This window comes from Oncorhynchus gorbuscha, linkage group LG24 (assembly GCF_021184085.1).
Source record: "Oncorhynchus gorbuscha isolate QuinsamMale2020 ecotype Even-year linkage group LG24, OgorEven_v1.0, whole genome shotgun sequence".
Taxonomy (NCBI): Eukaryota; Metazoa; Chordata; class Actinopteri; order Salmoniformes; family Salmonidae; genus Oncorhynchus; species Oncorhynchus gorbuscha.
This window is the reverse complement of record NC_060196.1, coordinates 26998965-27023216: the sequence shown is the minus strand read 5'-3', so window position 1 is coordinate 27023216 and position 24252 is coordinate 26998965. Positions and strand designations below refer to the sequence as shown.

General features: G+C 44.4%; 1 protein-coding gene across 2 annotated transcripts in view; it reads left to right on the top strand.

The window, feature by feature from the left end:
- Positions 1–24252, top strand: part of LOC124012343 — a 63852-nt gene that overhangs the window by 15346 nt on the left and 24254 nt on the right. Inside the window, exons 3-4 of one of the 2 annotated variants that reach the window (XM_046325847.1) lie at positions 3009–6427; positions 21156–23181. In XM_046325847.1, the coding sequence (XP_046181803.1) occupies positions 3009–6427; positions 21156–23181 (5445 nt within the window). Of the gene's footprint in view, positions 1–2930; positions 6428–21155; positions 23182–24252 lie in introns of both variants that reach the window. The other variant, XM_046325846.1, reaches the window with a different exon arrangement.

Genomic DNA, 24252 nt, shown 5'->3' with positions numbered 1-24252 from the left:
GGGCATCGGTCCACAAGAGAACATTCAAAACAATAACAAATCATGCAACTGTGGAGATGGGAGAACCATCTCACTTCATCAATCAGGCCTTCATGGTAGAGTGGCCATGACGGAAGCCACTCCTCAATAAAAATCACATGACAGCCTGCTTGAAGTTTACCAATAAGCACCTTACGATTCTCAGACCATGAGAAACAAGATTCTCTGGTCTGATGAATCCAAGATTGAACTCTTTGGCCTGAATGCCAAGAGTCACATCTGGAGGAAACCTGGAACTATACCTGTGGTGGCAGAATCATGGTGTGGGGATGTTTTTCAGCAGCAGGGACTGGGAGACTATTCTGGATCAAGGTAAAGATGAACGGCGCAAAGTACAGCGAGATCCTTGATGAAAACCTGCTCAGGACCTCCAGACTGGGGTGAAGATTCACCTTCCAACAGGACAACGACCTTTAGCACACAGCCAAGACAACGCAGCAGTGGCTTCGGGACAAGTCCCTTAATGTCCTTGAGTGGCCCTTGAGTGTCCCAGATCGAACATCTCTGGAGATACTTGAAAATAGCTGTGCAACGGCGCTACTCATCCAACTTGACAGAGCTTGAGAGGATCTGCAGAGAATAATGGGAGAAACTCCCCAAATAGAGGTGTGCCAAGCTTGTAACGTCATACCCAAGAAAACTCAAGGCAGTAATCCCTGCCAAAGGTGATTCAACAAAGTACTGAGTTAAGGGTCTGAATACTTACGTAAATATTTTAGTTTTTTTTATTGTATATTTTTGCAAAATTTAACGTAACAATGTGAGAAAAAGTTAAAGGGTCTGAATACTTTCCGAATGCAGGGATGAGATACTGAATGTCATTTTTGGTGAGTTTGGACATTTACAAGCGAATGTGAACAAGACATTGTGCAAATTAACCAAGTTTTGGATGCATCGTTGTCTGAAGGAAGAACAGTACTGGCTCTGAAGCAGCATGTGTACACGCTGTGCCTGTGTGGAGTCTGGGGTCGCTAGGGAAATGGGCCTGCCTGCTCTTCTTGAAGAAAAGGGGGGAGAAGAAGATGGGCCAAGAACAGACAGGAGAAAAACACAAGGAAATCAAGACAGTGGCATTAATTATAAATAATTAATCCAATCCACCTTTGACTTCTCAAACATGGCAGAAAACTAACACAATATGGTGCACCGTCACCTTGTTTATTCAGCCACTTACTTAGATAACGCCGCCCAAAAGTTTAACTTGCTAGTTAATGCAGAATTCAACATTGTTCACGCAGAAAAATAAATAAAACCATTAATATCTTGCTGCGTTTTGTAAACGCTTTTTGTAAAATGCTTCTTATTGTAATTTCTGCTCTGCATTACACATTTTGTGCTTCAGTTGCGCTTCTCCACCCAGATGAGAATTCACAAATGGCATTCTATCAGCAGACCGCACTCTGACTGTGTAGCTACTTTTCTCCGGTACTTTCCTTGGTGTAAACAACCTACTTTTCTCTGTAAAATACAAGATGAACTTTAAGCAAAACATTAGGAAATGTAGCTGGCTGTGTGACTGGCTCAGCTGTTCTGGGGAACTATGTTAAGCTTCATAATGTAAAATAATGTGAAATGAAGAATGTGATCTGCTTTATCTCGTATTGCACAAGTTGACTGTATGTATTTACATAAACATGAGCTACAAATATTCAAATGTATTGAACAACTTCAAAGAAATAGTTTCAACGATATTAATGGTATTGAAAAACCATCCCGTGGCTATTTCCAAATACCCCGGTATACCTCCCAAGCCCATAACATTCAACATCATATTTATTCAGATATATTCAGTTATCATATTTGCAATTCACATTTTCTTATACCTGTGGGCTACCAAAAAAAGGGGGGGGGGACAAATCTGAGAAATGCATATCAAGAAAGATAATGTGCAGCATCAAAAGTTGTGTGAGATTTTGTATGCAAGGAAAATAAACAAACTTTTTTTCTACACATTTAGTGTGTGTGTGTGTGTGTGTGTGTGTGTGTGTGTGTGTGTGTGTGTGTGTGTGTGTGTGTGTGTGTGTGTGTGTGTGTGTGTGTGTGTGTGTGTGTGTGTGTGTGTGTGTGTGTGTGTGTGTGTGTGTGTGTGTGTGTGTGTGTGTGTGTGTGTTGTGTCATAACACATAGTTGCTCCATCCATATACTGTAGATTGACTCAGGTTTCACTACTATTGTCATCTTCTGCGTTTCGCTCAGAGGAATTCTTTTCAACTCTGCCCAGATTCAAGTCTGACAGACTGCCTAATGGAAAACGTTGCATTCCATTCTCCATTGTCATCAAGGTTCAACAAAGGCACACTCACCAGAATAACATACCTTTGTCTTATCAAACATAATCATAGGAAAACAGTGTCCAGGCAGATAGGATATGGTTTGTATTATTAGCTACCAAACACTTTGTGGCTCTCCTCCCAATCATTCACATCTCATCCCCACTATCTGACACACCACTGCAGATCGAAATCATTCTCCTATTACCACACTCAGGTTTAAGTATCTCTGGAATTGATGCTGTTCAAACTAAGGGTGGAGTACACTTTGAAGTATACCTTGGAAGGGTGGCTCCGTGCTCCCTTTTTCACTGAAGGGTAGACAGATGAACTCCGATGAACAAACACTGGCAGGATGCTACAACTTCTGTTCTATACATACCAGTGATTCTTGCCTTTTTGTTGTCAGTGGAGCGTTGCAAGCTCTGAGTAATTGGGGTTTGGTTCTTATGAAATCGAGAGATTATTCGCATGCAAATTATACCGTGAGCCTATTGGCTCTCTACGAAACAGTTGATAGCAGCGGAATGAACATTTCATACTCTAATGTTCGGTCTCTCTTTTCTCTCCCCAATCTCTTTCTCCCTCCCGTCTTTTTCTGCCTCTATCTTTCTCTTTTAGCATGTTGTCCCCCCTCTCCCTCCCCCTGTCTCACTCACTATCCCTCCCTCTGCCTTTCCGTCTATCGCTCGCAAACAGGCCAAGGACCTCAGCTACTCAGAGATGGACCTCCGTGCCAAGCCCAAGAGGTTCGGCACTTTCACCTTCGGCTTGAAGAGGAGTAAGAAGAAGAGTGACAGGGATCTATCCCAGAGTGTCGTGGTCCTCCACAGCCCCATTCCAGAGGTCAAAGGGCAAGAGGAGGAGGAGCCTTTGGACGTCAGCCTCTGGGACATCGGCCAGGGCGGTACTCTGAACAAGAGGTTCGCTATGTCTCAGCCTGACATAAACACTACGACACGGGGCACCTCTTATCCTCCTGCCACTGTCCCCAACGTATCGCACGCCCAGGAGCCCCTGATGGACAGTCCTAAGACTGTCACCAACCAATCAAAATCCCAGGAATCCCTGATGGACAAGATTATTCCCTTTGAAGTGGGTCAGGCTACAGGAAAAGCCCCTTTAGCTATGCCTGAGATGGTGTGGGACGAGACCTCAGAGGAAGAGGAGAGCCCGGATGTTCAGTGTGACAACCCTTATGCCTCAACAGACCATACTGACACAACTTATATGGATGTTGATCGCTTTAACCCAACTCCTCCCTCTTTCCCATCTATCCCACCACCCTGCTATCCATCTCGACCACCTACACCCTTTTGCTCTCCTCCTACTACAGTTTACACCACAAACCAGAGAGATGACATTTCCCACTCCCCATTACCCAGCTCTGACCCTGTGAGTAGTGGTCTTTCTGATTCTGTCTTTCATGTTACTGAATTCTCACTTACCAAAGCTGAGTCCTGTGTTACCTTCTCCATTGGCCAACCTGTTGTTGCTGAAAATATCAGCACTGTTACCCCTAATACTGATCCCTCTCCCATTGCCTTGGACCCCAATAGAGAAACCTCTGTGACTGAAACAGACACACCTGTCCCTGTGGTTAAAACCGAGAGCTTTGCGCTCAATCCTGATACTTTGGCGGACGACACTGACACCCCTATTCTCATCACTGTCAGCTCTTCTCTTGTCACGATCAACTCTGTTACTGATGTGGACCCCCTTGCTGACACTGTTACTACCATTGGCACCACCTCCATCAATGACACCTCTGTCTCTACCACGGGTACATCTATGCCTGAAACTGTCACCTCCGTCACCTCTGAAGAGGTCGGCACTGCTGTTCCTCATCTTGGCCCCTCTCCCGCTGAAATGGTCATCCCCGTTCCAAGCACTGACAAATCTACAGCTGAAATGCTAGCCTCCATTGCAAGCACGGTCTACTCCATTACCGGCACTGTCCCCGACAATGACACATCCTCTGCCAACAAAGAGGCATATGGAACTCTGTATGAATCGCTATTTCCTCAAAGTTTCACATCGGAACACAAATCTGCCATATCAGACCCTCACTCTACTGAGGGAGGTCTTGACACCAACCGAAACATGAGTTATGACACTGACCCACACCTGTCCTTGGATAACCCCTTTGACATATGTATACCTGAACCGGTTAAACGGGAGTCTGAAACTGACATTGATCACACTGAAGCTAGTGTCAGTGGCACCACCCAATCAACTCCATTACGGTTTGCCACTGACGCCCCTGTCGCCGACATGGACATACCTGCCATTGTAGTCTCCAAAATGCTTGCCAGCCATCCTTACACAGACACCACTGCTTCCCCTAAAACTAACCTCACTGTTAGTGACTCAAAACCAGTATTTGAAGATCTTTATGACTCTCTTTTTCCTGAAAGTCTTCCCTCACATCACATATCTGACAGATCTGCCGTCCCTAGTTACACGTCTGACCCAGACATGGAGACATCTGACGCTACGATGGACACTCCACCTCATAATATGGACTCTTCTCTTGAAAGAAAGGATCCCGCTGTTCCTCAAATAGACTCCTCCGAACCTAACACAGGTATCTCCCTCACTGAGCCTGAGAATTCCAGTTCTCTGGAGTCCACACAGGGGGAATCCTTTGTCACAAAACCAGTCACCATTGACGCTTCCGGCTCCTCTACAATCTCTGAAACGATGGCAACTGCGACCGGTCAAGAAGCAGAAGTAGAGATTATGGAAGCGGAAAATATCCTGAACTGCGACCCTGACATCGTCAGGGAAAAATCAAATGACGTGTCCACAATTGCTACTGAGGAAGTTCAAGAAGCAGAGATGATTGAAGAGGCCAACATCATAGATTCTAATAGACAGATTGAGGAACATATGCCCTGTGATGCAGAAGTTGTCAGGGCTAGCTCACATTATGTGACCATACCAGAGAACAGCAGTGCCATGGAGGTCACTATATCAGTGGTCCATTACAGCATCCTGGACGATGACATGGAGGAGAGTGGAGATGAAAAGGTAAAAGTGGAGGAAGAGAAAGGCACGGGCAGACAGTGGAGGAATGGTAATGAAACCACCGAAATGGGATGGAGTGTGGCATCGCAGAAAGAAACTGAAGAAATGTTCGAAACGAGGGTTAGAGGTCAAGAGAGTGAAGCCCACAAAGAGAAGAGAAACATTGAGTGCCAAGACGAGAGTGACCCGGCGAGCCTAGTGCAGGTGGAGGAGAGAAAAGCGAGAGAAGTGTGGCCACTGGTGAAGGAAAATAGGGAGGAGGGGGTGGAACCAGCCCTGCCGGTTCAGCAGGTGCACACGCTCATGGAATGTGAGTCGCCAGCCCTACCTTTCACCACAGAGCAGCATGGAGAGGAGGAGGGGTCAGGGAGTAACCGGAGTGTGGTTACGCATGCTTGCCCGGGAACAGAGGCCTGCACTTGTACAAATGCACAAACCCCATGCCAGGAAGAGCCACAGGAGGGAGTGAACGAGTCCCGCAGCGCAGAGCATAAACACTCTAACAACAGAGGGCGAGAGGACACACTCAAAACACACAACACACTCGCACACATTGCCGAAGGAGAGGAGAGGATTTTAGACATACATACAACAGAGTTAGTGGATTTAGTCACTCGTACTGTCGAGGACACGGGTGCACCGAGCACACCATCTTTCACTGACCAGAAAACAAACGTAGACACTGTCGCACACAGTGCAGATGGTGAGAACAGACTCCCACTTGACACAGACAGAGAAGAGACATCGACAGACACATTCGCACAAAGCGCTGAGTCCGAGTCCAACACATACACTGCAAAGGGAGAACACAAAGGGACACTCAGTACTGAGTGGACAGACAGCATTTTTACTCAGGACACAGACGGAGCCGGTGGAGAGCCAGTGTCAGAGCAGGTGGCAGTGAATCCTCCTGTCACAGGAGACCCAATCCTCGAGAGACTTCGGAAGGGAGCCAGCGGTCTTGTCACTGAGGACACAGAGAGACCCGGTGCAGAGCCAGAGCAGGTGGAAGTGAAGCTGTCAGTCACTGTAGACACATTCCTCAACTCACAGAAGAACAGAGTCAACTGCCTCAGCCAGCCAGAAGGGTAAGTGATTCCATTTCATCTGATGTCCTTACTCTGACTTCTAACTTTTCTTGATGTGTGTGTTTTGAAATGGAGGCGGTTTCATGTGATCGTTCTATACTAAATGAGTGAGTGTGTGCGCAGATTGAACACGTGTGTCTGAGTGTGAGGGAACGTGGAGACTCGACAACAATAGGACTAATTGATCTGTCATGTCTGCTGTGCAGTAAATTGTATGTGTATGGTATGGTAGTAGGTGGAATAGAGAAAATGGTGATGTCCGTTTTCTCTGCAATGTGTCTGGAATGTTGTTTATTGGAAATGCAAACACTTATCTTATACTGTTGTGATTTATGGTAACAAGCTATAATAACGAATTGAATTTACAGTTGAAGTCAAAGTTTACATACACCTTTGCCAAATTTAAACTCAGTTTTTCACAATTCCTGACATTTAATCCTAGTAAAAATTCCCTGTCTTATGTCAGTTAGGATCACAACTTTACTTTAAGAATGTGAAATGTCAGAATAATAGTAGAGATTATGATTTATTTCAGCTTGTATTTCTTTCATCACATTCCCAGTGGGTCTGAAGTTTACATGCATGCAATTAGTATTTGGTAGCATTGTCTTTAAATTGTTTAACTTGGGTCAAACGTTTTGTGTAGCCTTCCACAAGCTTCCCACAATAAGTTGGGTGAATTTTGGCCCATTCCTCCTGACAGAGCTGGTGTAACTGAATCAGGTTTGTAGGCCTCCTTGCTCGCACATGCTTTTTCAGTTCTGCCCACAAATTTTCTATGGGATTGAGGTCAGGGCTTTGTGATGGCCACTCCAATACCTTGACTTTCTTGTCCTTAAGCCATAACTTTGGAAGTATGCTTGGGGTCATTGTCCATTTGGAAGACCCAGTTTTAACTTCTTGACTGATGTCTTGAGATGTTTCTTCAATATATCCACATACTTTTACTTCCTCATGATGCCATCTATTTTGTGAAGTGCACCACTCCCTCCTGCAGCAAAGCACGTTTGGGATGGTGTTCTTTGGCTTGCAAGCTTCCCCCTATTTCCTCCAAACATAACGTTGGTCAATATGGCCAAACTGTTCTATTTTTGTTTCATCAGACCAGAGAACATTTCTCTAAAAAGTACGATCTTTGTCCCCATGTGCAGTTGCAAACCTGGCTTTTTTACGGTGGTTTGGAGCAGTGGCTTCTTCCTTGCTGAGCGGCCTTTCAGGTTATGTTGATATAGAACTTGTTTTACTGTGGATATAGATACCTTTGTACCTGTTTCCTCCAGCATCTTCACAAGGTCCTTTGCTGTTGTTCTGGGATTGACAGAACACGTCTCCTTCCTGAGCAGTATGACGGCTGTGGGGTTCCATGTTGTTTATATTTGCGTACTATTGTATGTACAGAAGAATGTGATACTTTCAGGTGTTTGGAAATTGCTCCCAAGGATGAACCAGACTTGTGGAGGTCTACATTTTCTTTTCTGAGGTCTTGGCAGATTTCTTTTGATTTTCCAATGTTGTCCAGCAAAGAGGCACTGAGTTTGAAGGTAGGCCTTGAAATACATTCACAAGTACACCTCCAATTGACTCAAATTACGTCAATTAGCCTATCGGAAGCTTCTAAAGCCATGACATCATTTTCTGGAATTTTCCAAGCTATTTAAAGGCACAGTCAACTTAGTGTTTTTAAACTTTTGACCCACTGGAATTGTGATACAGTGAAATAATCTGTCTGTAAACAATTGTTAGAAAAATGACTTGTGTCATGCACAAAGTAGATGTCCTAACTGACTTGCCAAAACTATAGTTTGTTAACAAGAAATTAGTGGAGTGGTTGAAAATCGAGTTTTAATGACTCCAATCTAAGTGTATGTAAACTTCCGACTTCAACTGTATACAGAACTTTCCTACCTATGTACAGACAGACAGGCATGACCAAGGTCTACTTTAGCGTCCTGATACATGACATGTGGCTCTAAGTAACTTAGTCATCTGAACCATAAACATTACGTAATCATTTCTCAGGTGAAACAACTACAATATTTACCACGTATTTATTTACCTGTTCTTTTTTCAAATCTGTCACCTTTTGGAATATTTCTTATTTGTGGACATTTCTTCATTGACAATGGCATCTTTTTGTTGTTGTTGTTGAATTGGCCAGTTTCCGGGTGGATCACAAAAATGTGAACGTCTCCAAGTCAGTCTGTGTGTGTGTGTGTGTGTGTGTGTGTGTGTGTGTGTGTGTGTGTGTGTGTGTGTGTGTGTGTGTGTGTGTGTGTGTGTGTGTGTGTGTGTGTGTGTGTGTGTGTGTGATGAATTCACCACTACACTCTTTGTGTAGCCAAGAATGAAAGACATAAGAACGTAGCCTATGGGTTTCGTTCTTTAAGTTAGGTACACTATGTTTATTGTTTCCGCCTTACATGGTCTTACCCGATTGTCAGGCCTTTTGCACGATCATGGAATCTTGGACCTATGCCTTTTTTCTTGGAACACCGTAAAGTACCCAGGAGACCCACACAGGAAAGTTTATATAGCCAAGCCACACTGTTATCAGTTCATCTGAAAACATACATACAGTTTTTATTATTTATTTTTTTAAAGAGCAACTTACAACCACCCATAATGTACTTTTCTTCAAATGAAATGTTGCTAAAAGTGATTAGGAAAGAAGTGGAGGGCCCTCAACTACGTGAGTCAAGGTGCAACCAAAACATTTTATCGTCATTGAAATGGAAACGGCGCAAGGCTTGCTCACCATTTTTAACTATGAAAAACTTCTCAAATGTATTTAGTCATTGTAAAATAATCTGAAAACTAAGGATCTCAATAAATAACACAAAGATACAGTACCAGTCAAAAGTTTGGCCACACACATTCAAGGATATTTCTTTATTTTTACTATTTTCTACATTGCAGAATAATAGTGAAGATGTCAAAACTACGAAATTACACAAATGGAATCATGTAGTAACCAAAAAAGTGTTAAAACAAATCAGAATACATTTTATATTTTATATTCTTCTAGGCAGAGTTGTAAAGAAATAGCCATATCACAGACTGGCCAATAAAATATTAAGATGGACAGAAGAACACAGACACTGGACAGAGGAACTCTGCCTTGAAGGCCAGCTTCCCGGAGTCACCTCTTCACTGTTGATGTTGAGACTGGACAGAGGAACTCTGCCTTGAAGGCCAGCTTCCCGGAGTCGCCTCTTCACTGTTGACGTTGAGACTGGACAGAGGAACTCTGCCTTGAAGGCCAGCTTCCCGGAGTCGCCTCTTCACTGTTGATGTTGAGACTGGACAGAGGAACTCTGCCTTGAAGGCCAGCTTCCCGGAGTCGCCTCTTCACTGTTGATGTTGAGACTGGACAGAGGAACTCTGCCTTGAAGGCCAGCTTCCCGGAGTCGCCTCTTCACTGTTGATGTTGAGACTGGACAGAGGAACTCTGCCTTGAAGGCCAGCTTCCCGGAGTCGCCTCTTCACTGTTGATGTTGAGACTGGACAGAGGAACTCTGCCTTGAAGGCCAGCTTCCCGGAGTCGCCTCTTCACTGTTGATGTTGAGACTGGACAGAGGAACTCTGCCTTGAAGGCCAGCTTCCCGGAGTCGCCTCTTCACTGTTGATGTTGAGACTGGACAGAGGAACTCTGCCTTGAAGGCCAGCTTCCCGGAGTCGCCTCTTCACTGTTGATGTTGAGACTGGACAGAGGAACTCTGCCTTGAAGGCCAGCTTCCCGGAGTCGCCTCTTCACTGTTGATGTTGAGACTGGACAGAGGAACTCTGCCTTGAAGGCCAGCTTCCCGGAGTCGCCTCTTCACTGTTGATGTTGAGACTGGACAGAGGAACTCTGCCTTGAAGGCCAGCTTCTTCCCGGAGTGGACGCCTCTTCACTGTTGATGTTGAGACTGGACAGAGGAACTCTGCCTTGAAGGCCAGCTTCCCGGAGTCGCCTCTTCACTGTTGATGTTGAGACTGGACAGAGGAACTCTGCCTTGAAGGCCAGCTTCCCGGAGTTGCCTCTTCACTGTTGATGTTGAGACTGGACAGAGGAACTCTGCCTTGAAGGCCAGCATCCCGGAGTCGCCTCTTCACTGTTGACGTTGAGACGGGTGTTTTGGGGGTACTATGTAATGAAGCTGCCAGTTGAGGACTTGTGAGGCTGAAACTAGATTAGCCTTTTAAAATGATAAACTAGGATTAGCTAACACAACGTGCCATTGGAACACAGGAGTGATGGTTGCTGATAATGGGCCTCTGTATGCCTATGTAGATATTCCATAAATCTGCAGTTTCCAGCTACAATAGTCATTTGCAACAATAATAATGTCTACACTGGATCAATTAGATGTTATTTTAATGGACAAAAAAGTAGCTTTTCTTTCAAAAACAAGGACACTTCTTGTTTCAGGAAGTGGAAAAGGGGGAGGAGGGGGTGGAGGAGAAAGAAGAGGGAGGCGAGGCGAAGAAGAGATTACATAAGTGACCTCAAACTTTTGAACGGTAGTGTATGCTAAGCACTTGTTGACTGCTTTTCCTTCACTCTGCGGTCCAACTCATCCCAAACCATCTCAATTGGGTTGAGGTCGGGTGATTGTGGAGGCCAGGTCATCTGATGCAGCACTCCATCACTCTCCTTCTTGGTTAAATAGCCCTTACACAGCCTGGAGGTGTGTTGGATCATTGTCCTGTTGAAAAACAAATTATAGTCCAAACCAGACGGGATGGCGTATCGCTGCAGAATGCTGTGGTTGCCATGCTTGTTAAGTTTGCCTTGAATAAATCACTGACTGTGGCACCAGCAAAGCACCATCACACCTCCTCCATGCTTCACGGTGGGAACCACAAGTGCGGAGATCATCCGTTCACCTACTCTATGTCTCTCAAAGACACGGCGGTTGAAAACACAAATTTCACATTTGGACTCATCAGAACAATGGACAGATTTCCACCGGTCTAATGTCCGTTGCTCTTGTTTTTTGGCCCAAGCAAGTCTCTTTGTTGGTGTCCTTTGGTAGTGGTTTCTTTGCAGAAATTGTACCATGAAGGGCTGATTCATGCAGTCTCCTCTGAACAGTTGATGTTGAGATGTGCATGTTACCTGAACTCTGAAGGATTTATTTGGGCTGCATTCTGAGGTGCAGTTAACTCTAATGAAGCTATCCTCTGCTGAGGTAACTCTGGGTCTTCCTTTCATGTGGCGGTCGTCGTGAGAGCCAGTTTCATCACAGCGCTTGATGGTTTTTGCGGCTGCACTTGAAGAAATGTTCAATGTTCTTGACATTTTCCGCATTGACTGACCTTCATGTCTTAAAGTAATGATGGACTGTCGTTTCTCTTTGTTTATTTGAGCTGTTCTTGCCATTAATATAGGCTTTCTTCAGTATACCAACCCTACCTTGTCACAACACAACTGATTGGCTCAAACGCATTAAGAGGGAAATAAATTCCTCACGACCTTTTAACAAGGCACACCTGTTAATTGAAATGCATTCCAGGTGACTACCTCGTGAAAATAGTACAAATAAAGAAAAACCCTGGAATTTGTAGGTGTGTCCAACCTTTTGACTGGTACTGAATGTCAAATCAGACACTGCCAAATTCCAGTCTGAAGGAAGTATGCTTTGAATTAATTTCTCTGTCATTAGGTGTGTGTTTGGTCACACTAACTTCTTATTAGTATCAGAGAGGGAAACCAATGCATGTACGTGTTTCTTAGAGTTGTACATGTGCGTGCGTGCGTGCGTGCGTGCGTGCGTGCGTGCGTGCGTGCGTGCGTGCGTGCGTGCGTGCGTACGTACGTGCGTACATACGTACGACATACATACATACATACATACATACATACATACATACATGCATACATACATACATGCATACATGCATACATGCATACATGCATACATGCATACATACATACATACATACATACATACATACATACATACATACATACATACATACATACATACATACATACATACATACATACATACATACATACATACATACATACATACATACATACATACATACATACATACATACATACATACATACATACATACATACATACATACATACATACATACATACATACATACATACATACATACATACATACATACATACATACATACATACATACATACATACATACATACATACATACATACATACATACATACATACATACATACATACATACATACATACACTGTTCGTTCAGAAAGTATTCAGACCCCTTGACTTCCACATTTTGTTACGTTACAGCCTTATTTTCTCATCAATCTACACACAGTACCCCATAATGACAGTGAAAACTTTTTTTTTTTTTATGTTTGCGAATAATAATTAACTGTCAGGGAGGTGACCAAGAACAGAGCTCCAGAGTTCCTCTGTCCTTCTGGAAGGTTCTCCAATCTCTACAGCACTACACCAATCAGGCCTTTACGGCCAGACAGAAGCCACTGCTCAGTAAAAGGCACATGACAGCCCGCTTGGTGTTTGCCAAAAGGCCCCTAAAGACTCTCAGACCATGAGAAACAAGATTCTCTGGTCTGATGAAACCAAGATGGAACTCTTTGGAATGAATGCCAAGCGTCACGTCTGGAGGAAACCTGGCACTACCCCTATGGTGAAGCATCATGCTGTGGGGATGTTTTTCAGCGGCAGGAACTGGGAAATTAGTCAGGATTGAGGGAAATATGAACAGAGCAAAGTACAGAGATCCTTGAAGAAAACCTGTTCCAGAGCACTCAGGACCTCAGACTGGCGTGAAGGTTCACCTTCCAACAGGACAACAACCCTACGCGCACAACCAAGACAACACAGGAGTGGCTTCAGGACAAGTCTCTGAATGTTCTTGAGTGGCTCAGCCAGAGCCTGGACTTGAACCTGATTGAACATCTCTGGAGAGACCTGAAAATGCCTGACTGCACTTGAGAGGATATGCAGAGAAGACTGGGAGAAACTCCCCAAATACAGGTGTGCCAAGCTTGTAGCGTCATACCCAAGAAGACTAAGCTGCAATCGCATCCAAAGGTGCTTCTACAAAGTAAAGCGTCTGAATAATTATGTCAATGTTTTTTCTTTCAGTTTTTTTATGTCATACATTTTGTTTCTTTCAAGGTCGAGAGGTGGTATGGGGGGGGGATTTAAGGGCAGATGGAGGGGTGGGAGGGGGACTGAAAAGCTAATTTGGTTGCTGTGTAGGATGGGGAGGGATGGGGAATGCGTCAGGGTTATTTTGTTTATATTTCTTAAAAATAAAAATAAAAATGTTACCCCCCCCTCTGAATAGAAAAATGTCAAAACTAAATCAAAAGTTAGTCAAACATGCCACATAGGCTCTTGAAGCCTCTAAAAACCACATGGGAAACTGTTGAGGGTGAAAAACCCTTCAGCGTTGCAGTTCTTTACACACTCAAACCAGTGCCCCTGGCACCTACTACCATACCTCATTCAAATGCATTAAATATTTTCTCTTGCCCATTTATCCTCTGAATGACACACATACACAATCCATGTCTCAGTTGTCTCGTAGGTTTAACAATCCTTTAACCTGTCTAATGCCCTTCATCTACACTGATTGAAGTGAATTTAACAGGTGGCATCAATAATGGATCATTATTTTCACCTGGACTCACCTGGTCAGTCTATGTCATGGAGAGAGCTGATGTTTAGTGCACTCAGTGTAGACCAGGACCATAGTGTTTTTTTAGCAGATCTTGTATTATTGTTCAGAATTGATCAAAGGGCCAGTATGAAATTAAGAAAGGGGCCGGATCTGGCCCGCAGGCCACCAGTTGAATAGCCCTTCTGTAAGTAGTGTTGTCTTTTTGTTGTTGTCTTTCCCATTGTCTTTCCCAGCGGTGCAGCGGTCTAAGGCACTGCATCTCAGTGCTAGAGGCGTCATTACAGACCCTGGTTTGATCCCGGGCTGTATCACAACCGGCCGTCATCGGGATTCCCAGAGGGCGGCGCACAATTGGCCGAGTTAGGGGAGGGTTTGGCCCGGGTAGGGAGTCATTGTAAAAAAATAAAAAATTGTTCTTAACTGACTTACCTAGTTAAATAAAGGTTAAATAAAGGTTAAATAAAAAATAAACATATCTGCTGCTGTTTCCTGCTGCCCCACCAGATGGTGACATATACACATGGTTGAGTTCAGAATGCAGTGGTCCACTTACTTATTACAATATCACTAAGAGATATCTCTATACTGTATATAAGGGGGGAAAATATCAGCTTGTGTGAATGTAGGCAGTATCTAGAAAGTCACACGGGACACCAAATGGTTTGCTAACCTCTGCTTTAATCAAATAAAAAAAAAAAAAGTCAAAAATGCACCGAATACCGTGAAATGCTTACTTACAAACCCTTAACCAACAATGCAGTTAACAAAATACAGTGAAGAAAATATACAAATAAAAAAAAGTAATACATTAAAATAACAATAATTTTTTATTTAACCAGGTAGGCAAGTTGAGAACAAGTTCTCATTTACAATTGCGACCTGGATGAGTAAGGTGCAGGGGTACAGATTAGTCGAGGTAATTTGTACATGTAGGTAGGGTGAAGTGACTATGCATAGATAATAAACAGCGAGTAGCAGCAGTGTAAAAACAAAAGGAGGTAGAAGCTGTTAAGGAGCCTTTTGGACCTAGACTTGGCGCTCCGGTACCGCTTGCAGTGTGGTAGCAGAGAGAACAGTCTATGACTTTGGTGACTGGAGTCTGACAATTGTTTGGGCCATTCCTCTGACACCACGTAGTATATAGGTCCTGGATGGTAGAGTATGTTGCACTCTGTCCAACATCTCTTTTATGAAACAGGAAGTCCTGTTATAATCTGCCAATAGACACAACTTCCACCTCTTGTATGAGATTGGAGCTCTGATGGACAGACGTGTTACCACTAGGTGGAAGCTAAGCTAAAGGGAATAACCCTCAATGGGTAAAGTGTTTTGGACTCGGAGGCCACCTTGCTACAGGGATTCGGGAGGGCCAAATGTCTGCTGACACTGTGTCATCTGGTGCTGTCATTGGCGCCATCCATTCTTTGTCTACGAACCTACTTAGATTTTCTATGACATTCAATTTTCTTTCATGAATACCAGGATGGAAGCAATAATCAGAAACATGCCAAAGGTAGACTTTCAAGAAAAGTCAACAATTGACAACAAATGCACATTTAAGGACATAGCTTGATTAGCATACTGCGCCCCATACATTTATAGTTTTACCCATGGGCAATGATAGGTGTTCACCACATGAGGGCAACACTTTCAAAAGAGATATGTCAAACCAACATTTCTTTACCTGTAATTAAAAAAGACCATTTTGGCCTGTGATCAATACCTCCGTTATAGGAGGCACACCCCCGCAGGCCTCGCCACTAAAACATGTTAGAACAACAGTCAGCCGTGAGTGGCAAGTGAAAGAGATTCTCCGGTACTTTGGTATACTTATTAGCCAGTAGATTTGAATGTAGCAATCACGTGCCAAAAGTGGTCCCCGAAATAGATGATATGTGCCCCACGTCATTGCTCTCTCTCTGCTGCGTCCACTGAGCCATTGGGCCAGAAGAAAACAGTTTAACAAATTAAGGATTTTGTGGCTAATTGAGGTAAAATGGTAATTCCGCTCATAGATTATGCATGTGTAAACTACACATTGACACATCAGCCCAAAGCAGGATGTTTAAAAAATACATTTTTAATCGCCAAAATACCGGAGATTGTACATCAGTAGTGCCGGCAAAATGAATTATCTTATGGGAACTATACATCCCAGTGTGTTTAGCTACAGGAGTAGCCTGATTTTAAACATCTCTTAGTGATTGATGCATTGCTATTAAAATGTAAGAACAAGCAAAGAGTGTGTGTGGATATTCATGTTCTTCCTTAGACCGCAAAGCCTTCCTCCACCTTACCCTTCAGACAGCATAGAAGGGGGGGGGGGTTACAAAAAATAAGTTGATTAGTCATGTACACATTTTAGATGGCGTTTTAGCAGTGCAATTAAATTCTTCTGTTACTGGCTCCTAACAATGCAGTCAAATGTCAAACAATTCTAATGGAGAAAATAACTGACGGACCAAGCCAATGAACAACCCAAATAGCACTGTAGCAGTATCAATCTATACATATGTACACAAGAGGAATTTACACACGAGAAACTACACTGAACACAAATATAAACCTAAAGTGTAAAGTGTTGGTCCCATATTTCATGAGCTAAAATAAATGTTTCCAGAAATGTTCCATCCACTCAAAAAAGCGTATTTCTCTTACATTTTGTGCACACATTTGTTTACATGAGCATTTTTCCTTTGCCAAAATAATCGACCTACCTGACAGGTGTGGCATATCAAAAAGCTGATTAAACAGAATGATCATTACACAGGTGCACCATGTGATGGGGACAGTAAAAGGCCACTCTAAAATGTGCAGTTTGTCACACAACACAATGCCATAAATGTCTAAAGTTTCGAGGGAGTGTGCAATAGGCATGCTGACTGCAGGAATGTCCACCAGAGCTGTTGCCAGACAATTTAATGTTCATTTCTCTACCATAAGCCGCCTCCAACATCATTTTAGAGAATTTGGCAGTACGTCCAACCGGCCTCACAACCGCAGACCACGTGTAAGGAGTTGTGTGGGTGAGCGGTTTGTCAACGGCATGAACAGAGAGCCCCATGGCTGCAGGGGGTTATATACCATAACCCCACCGCAACCATGGGGCTCTCAGTTCATGCCAGACTTAAGCTATGGACAACAAATACATTTTGTTCGATTAGCAATTTGAAGAGGCACTGTTGCACTTCTTCACCACAGTGGCGGTGTGGTGAGACCATTTCAGGTCATCAGTGATGTGTACACCAAGGAAGTTCAAGCTTTTGATCCTATCTACTGCGTCCCCGTCGATGACGATGCAGGCATGCTCCCTCTTCTGTCTCCTGTAGTCCTCAATAAGATCCTTCCTTTGTATTGACGTTGAGGGACAGGTTATTTTCCTGAGATCACTCCGCCAGCACAGGTGTGTGTGTGTGTGTGTGTGTGTGTGTGTGTGTGTGTGTGTGTGTGTGTGTGTGTGTGTGTGTGTGTGTGTGTGTGTGTGTGTGTGTGTGTGTGTGTGTGTGTGTGTGTGTGTGTGTGTGTGTGTGTGTGTGTGTGTGTGTGTGTGTGTGTGTGAATTACCAATTTCTCACGTTGGAGCAGATTATTGTGAGTTTGTGTTGATTTGACGTTTTAAAGGGCGACTGCACTTCCTGATTCGGGCCTTATTTTAGATTTGGTTCTTTAAGAAATGCTAGCAGCCATGATTGAATTCAAACGGGAAGAGGGTGGTGTGAAGAGGTGTGAAGAGTTAACCAAATGATTAGCCAAGTTAGCCGGCTGGTGTGCGACTGTGGCGAAGTTGACCTATTGGCCTTTTAAAATGTAGTCCCATGTACATTTCCTGATGGTCCCTAACTAGCCCCATAGGGATGTCAAACCAAATTGATCATGGGTATTACGATCAGGTCGCGTGCAGCTGCGCTCCGAACTGATGATTACTTGGGTGCTGCCGGCTGAGGGCATGTGGGCAGGATTGAAATAAACCCAACCCATAGGAAACTGTTATGTTACCCTTCATTCCATGACATACAATCTTTTCCTATCATCTCACAAATCTTAGTTTTGGACGAGACTGACTTTATGACCAAAATTATCGTATTTACACATGATACGAAACTTTGACACTGGAATAAATATTTGATTCATACCAATGACACATAGGCCGTTTAAAAAAAATATATATATAAAAAAACAGAGAAGTTGCTTTTTAGGTGCAGTCACTCTTTATAACGCTGCATGTTCCAGCAGAGGTGCGGTGGTATGTGGTAGCTAAGCCCTTCTGTCTTCCCCGGGGCCAGGTGTTGTGATGAGTGGATCTACCTGCTGAAACGGACGGATGGAGAAGTGCCACAGCAGACTACCAAGAAAAACACCGGAAAGAAGTTGGATAAAGAAATAGTGTAGAAAGAGAAATGCGCTGCTACGCTGTTGTAGTGATGTGCTGTCAAATCTTTCCAAAATGGTAGTATGAAATCAGGGAGGAGTTGTGAGGATAGATGAACTCCATTTAACGTAGGTAACCATTTGTTGTCAACTCATAAAAGGACTGCTGTTTAGTCTGGAACACATAGATAGGACACTTACGTCTGACTTGGCACCCCACTTGTCTCTCTAGTAGTTTGCATATTGTACACTTTATGTTGAATCTGTCTATTTGTACCTGTCCCTAGAGAGAGACCCTACATGTTTGAACAGACCCAACACATTTTTGTTATGGACACGAAATCAAATGCTTCGTCTGATCGTAAGTCTGTGGTTCTCATGGTTCAGTGGGTTAGAGCAGGGGAGTGCAACCCTTTGAGTCCCCAGGACCAGGTTTGATTTGGATTCCTACATGACTAGTCTGTAGATTGTCTGTCTGTAGAGCATCTACAGACGGACTATCCAATTAAAGTGTTACCGCTTCTGCTGAAAGCATATTAATCATACTTCAAAACATAGTATTTATGCAACAGTGACCTATGAGGAATGCATGTCTGGCATCTGTTTTGATTTGACGTACAGCACCAGTCAAAGGTTCAGACACACCTACTCATTCCAGGGGTTTTCTTTATTTTTACCATTTTCTACATTGTAGAATAATAGTGAAGACGTCAAAACTATGAAATATGGAATCATGTAGTAACCAGAAAAGTGTTAAACAAATCAAAATATATTTTGTATTTGGATTCTTCAAAGTAGCCACCCTTTGCATGATGACAGCTTTGCACACTTTTGGAATTCTCTCAACCAGCTTCATGAGGTGCATCTCTCAACCAGCTTCACCTGGAATGCATTTCAGTTAACAACAGGTGTGTCTTGTTAAAAGTTATATAATAAGTTATATATATATATAATAAGCCAAGAGAAACGACAGTCAATCATTACTTTAAGATATGAAGGTCAGTCAATCTGGAAAATGTCAAGAACTTTGAACGTTTCTTCAAATGCAGTTGCAAAAACCATCAAGCGCTATGATGGAACTGGCTCTCATGAGCACCGCCACAGGAAATTAAAATCCAGAGTTACCTCTGATGCAGAGGATCCGTTCATTAGAGTTACCAGCCTCAAATAAATACTTCACAGAGTTCAAGTAACAGACACATCTCAACATCAACTGTTCAGAGGAGACTGTGTGAATCAGGCCTTCATGGTCAATTTGCTGCAAAGAAACCACTAATAAAGGACACCAATAATAAGAAGATACTTGTTTGGGCCAAGAAACACGCGTAATCTACTTAGACCAGTGGAAATCTGTCCTTTGTTCTGATGAGTCCAGATTTAGATTTTTGGTTCCAACCGCTGTGTCTTTGTGAGACACAGAGTAATTGAAGGAGAGTGATTGAGGGCTGCATCAGATGACCTGGCCTCCACAATCACTTGACCTCAACCCAATTGAGATGGTTTGGGATGAGTTAGACCACAGAGTGAAGGAAAAGCAGCCAACAAGTGCTCGGCATATGTGGAAACTCCTTCAAGACAGTTGGAAAAGCATTCCATGTGATGCTGGTTGAGAGAATGCCAAGAGTGTGCAAAGCTGTCATCAAGGGTGGCTAGAATCTGAAATATATTTTGATTTAACACTTTTTTTAGTTACTACATGGTTCCATATGTGTTATTTCATAGTTTTGATGTCTTCAGTATTATTCTACAATGTAGAACATTTTGAAAAATAAAGAAAACCTTTGAATGACTCGGTGTGTCCAAACATTTGACTGGCACTGTATGAGAGAGCTCAGGTTGTACACCAACAGGTTTGTGGAAAGGTTATCACAACACAGTGCTATTTTCTGATCTTTTGACCTCTAGTGCTTCTTGAAACCCCCCTCCCCCCATTCCTTCCGCGAAGAGTAGGTAGGGCACATTAGTTCATGCCACCTCCCAACACAGAGAGCTGTTAACGCTTATTTGAGTCATGTGTGGAATAGTACTGAGATTTAAAAAGTGACTGTACCTGTAATGCTTTGTTTGGAGTTCATTTTTGAAGGCATTTTTGAAGGCGATGGCGAAATAGTGATTCATTTCAAATGAATTTGTCACGTAAACCTGTGACATTCAAGCTCAAAGGGGATTTAACAAATGATTACATCCACAGTAGTATCACAGTAGGTTTGGCCTGGCATCATTTGAAACCTGTTGACTTAAAGTAACCTTTAGCTTTCAGCAACTCTTCGTACACATTGTAAACACAAACTAATCTCTGGTTAAACATTGTTGCAATGTGTGTAAGTTTATTTCTTATTTTTTTTGTCCCAGTATACATTTTAGGTTGGACAGTCTGAAAGAAAATTGGCCCACCACACAATGTATAATATATATTGGTCTTAATAGTAACGTACTAACTATACACAAGAAGATGTATACAGTTTTTGGGCCATCATTGTTACATTTCCCAATCAATGAAACAAAACCGCACTGCTGGTGAAGCATGTAGCCTCGCTTCTGTTAATTTTTTTAATATTTTTTTTTACAGTACACCCAATTCTGCATACCTAAAGTTCACCTCTATGATTTTCATAGCTCGTCTAATCACCACTTCTTGACTAAACAGTCCTTAACACACTGCCATGATTGGTCAATGACTATTATTAACTTGTGCCATTCTGTTTGTCTCCTACCTGTTAGGTCTCTGGATGCTTCAGCTGTTCTCAGTACTGCTTTAAAAGACTCTGATTCAGAAATTCAGCAGATAGTGGCTTATCTGGAGTCAGACAGCGAGATGAAATTATTCCGTTCCACTCTCATTATAAGACCCTCTCCCACCCACGAGGGCATGGAGGAATCAAAACAGGACTTCCGCAAAGTCTCCCAGGTCACCGACAATGACACCACAGACCACACTGAATACAGTGTGGACTACAGTACAAGCACTATCACTGACCCCAATAGAACTGAAAGTGACCTAGGTCCAGTCATACCAGAATACAAATGGAGAAACCAGGATGAGGGGGCGCAAACCACTTTCGACCCCACAGGGGTGTCCTGGCGCTCTGACTCTCAGTCGAATGAGTCAAGAGTGTCCACGTACAATGGATTGTACTCCTCCCTGTCCACCACCCTCCCTGTGTACAGACAACACCTCACCTCCCCCGGGCCGCCATTCCAGGAACCTGGCCTGTCCTCCCACTCCTCGAACATGCCCGGTTCCCCCGGCAACGGTCACTGGCTGAGCGACAGGAGCGAAGTTCAGCTGAGCCATGAGAGTAGCGAGCCAGAAACAGGCAGGGGGAGGAGGAGGGAGTGGGAAGAGGAGGAGGAGCTAGCCACTGCACCTGCAGGACAGAGAGAGAGAGGGGTAGAGCAAAAGAGTAGGGCGGGAGACTCCGTGGCAAAGAAGATAAAATCAGGCTGTGATCCACAGTCGCTCCCAGTCTCAAACTTCTCCTCGGCGGGTCAGTCTATTGACGACGTGGACTACAGCAGAGACAGCAGTGACTTCTTCTCTGGGGTGTACAAGGCCACACTCGTGGAGCTGCTCCCTGACCCCTCCACTTCAGACCCTTCCCCCTCTTCCTCTCCCGTGACCCCTGACCCAGGCTCCCCCTATCACGGTGACATGGAATGCCTGGTGGACACCCTGAAGAGCATGAACCCTATCCCGGTCCAGAGGCAGAGGAGCCTGCGTGGGACCACTGCCCCCTCCACCTTCTCCTCCCTTTCCCCTATCGTGGAGGATGCCCCCTGCTCCACCCCCACCAACACCAAATCTCCCCAGGTGCCCGCTGGGTCTTCACTGGAGGTCCCTAACAACCGTTACATCCTTCCCGCAGACCTAGGCCTCAAACGGGGTGCCCCCAAAGAGATGCGCTCCCCTCTGGAGTTGATGAAGCTCCAGCAGCTCCAACAGCAGCAGGAGCAGCAGGCTGGGGACCACCATTTGAACCGTGGAAGCCTCAACCTCCCACTCCGAGCCTCGGCTCTTAACAGCATCATCGTGAGGAAGAGCTCCTTGGGCAGTGACTCGTCCTCAGAGCACTCGCCGTCCCCCATACTAAACGGAGGGAGCAACAACCAGTCTCCAAGCCCCTCACGCCTGGACAACTCGTTCCTCTTCTCCAGCTATCGTTCAGCATCGATTGATCAGCCACAGGAGAATGGCAATGCCCATAGCCCAGGCCAGCGGCCCTCTGTTTTCCGTACGAGCTCCCTACCGGACATAGGGCCTAACCAGGACCGCATGAGCTCAGGGGTTGGTATGGGCATGGCCGGTGGGCCTGGGAGCAGACTTGGATTTGAATCTGGAGCTGGAACCGGAACTGACCCTTCTACCCCCTTCCGCTACGAACGTTTCTCCTCCCTGATGTCTGGCTCCTTAACCGGAAACAACACCGACACCAACTCTCGAATGAGCAGGCCCCCTCCCCTCCCTAGCTTCACCTCTACCCTCGGAAGCCTCGGCAGTCCCACAAGCTCATCTCTGGACATCCACAGGTCGTTCGCCAATTCTAACGACTCCCAGTCCAAGCTCAGCCCGGGACTGGGTGGTATGGGCTCTGTGGGCTCTATTGGTCTGGGTCTGCAGAGGAGCTTCAGTAACGAAGGCCTGAACTCACCACTGTTCAACACAGGGTCTGTCCATGGAGGATCTCACTTCAGTCCAGAGCCAGAGAAGAACCTGATGCCCAAGTATAGAGCTTTCCCCGACGCCTATGTGAGTACTTTTAGTTGGAAAAGGTGTCAGGATGATTGTGTGAATACTGGGATCATGGGGATGGTAAAAGGAGTGTGATAGAATTCATGACAGAGTCATTTGGGAAGGGGTCTACTCAGCCTAAGTTTTCAGGATGTCCATGTTTTACACGCCTACCGAGCATTTTTGTCATTCGTTTACATGGACGTTTTGAAGAACAGATGAGTTTAGGAAGAGATTTACGTGACAATCTGATTTGAGAAAAAGTGCAAATTACCATTGTAGGTTCCTTTCACTTAATGAGTTCCACCGCGGTGACGCCGATGCCCTTTCCGGATGAAAGGTGAAATGGTACCGGAGGCCTATTGAAACGCAATGGATCCCATGGCTAGAAGCATTACATCAGCCACAGTGTCCGTGCTCCCGTCTCATGTAGCTACTAGCTCCTCCCATCTGCATTCGTAATACACATTTTCAGCTCTCTAATAAATACAGTCACAGCGAACGGTACAGATGAGCAACGAAAAGAAGCGGGACAAGACGCGTTTCTCTGACGGGACATGGCAGGAGTTACAACATCCCACAAGGCCACATCCTTATGTTCCCGCTACTGACATTGTCAGGCATATACATCAGCCACACAGGTGCGTGTACATACTGACATTAGGAGATACTGAGCACCGCTCGTCCAGTGGGGGAGCTTTATCGTTCACCATTCGACCGAGACGTTGACACTTATCCTATGCAAACTGTGTTTTGCAGAGTTGGCATAGTGCACACGAGTTCTGTTTGTGTGCCGGTCCGGATATCTAATAACCCTGCCTCCCCTCAGGCCACAGGTAGACCTGAGCAGCTCATGTTTCTGTCACTGAGGCTATTGTTGACCCTTTCACCGTGTGATTTGGCTCCTCAATGGAACTGGCTCTCTGACCTCCGTTATATCGGTAGAATCCTTGTATACATCTGAATGTGAGATCCACGTGTGGGACTCAAGTTGACATTAATCTATGATTTATGCAAGAGTTTCTGGGCATGCATAGCCTAGATCTCAGCTAAGAATTCGGGACAGAAGTCACACGGGCAGTTCAGTAA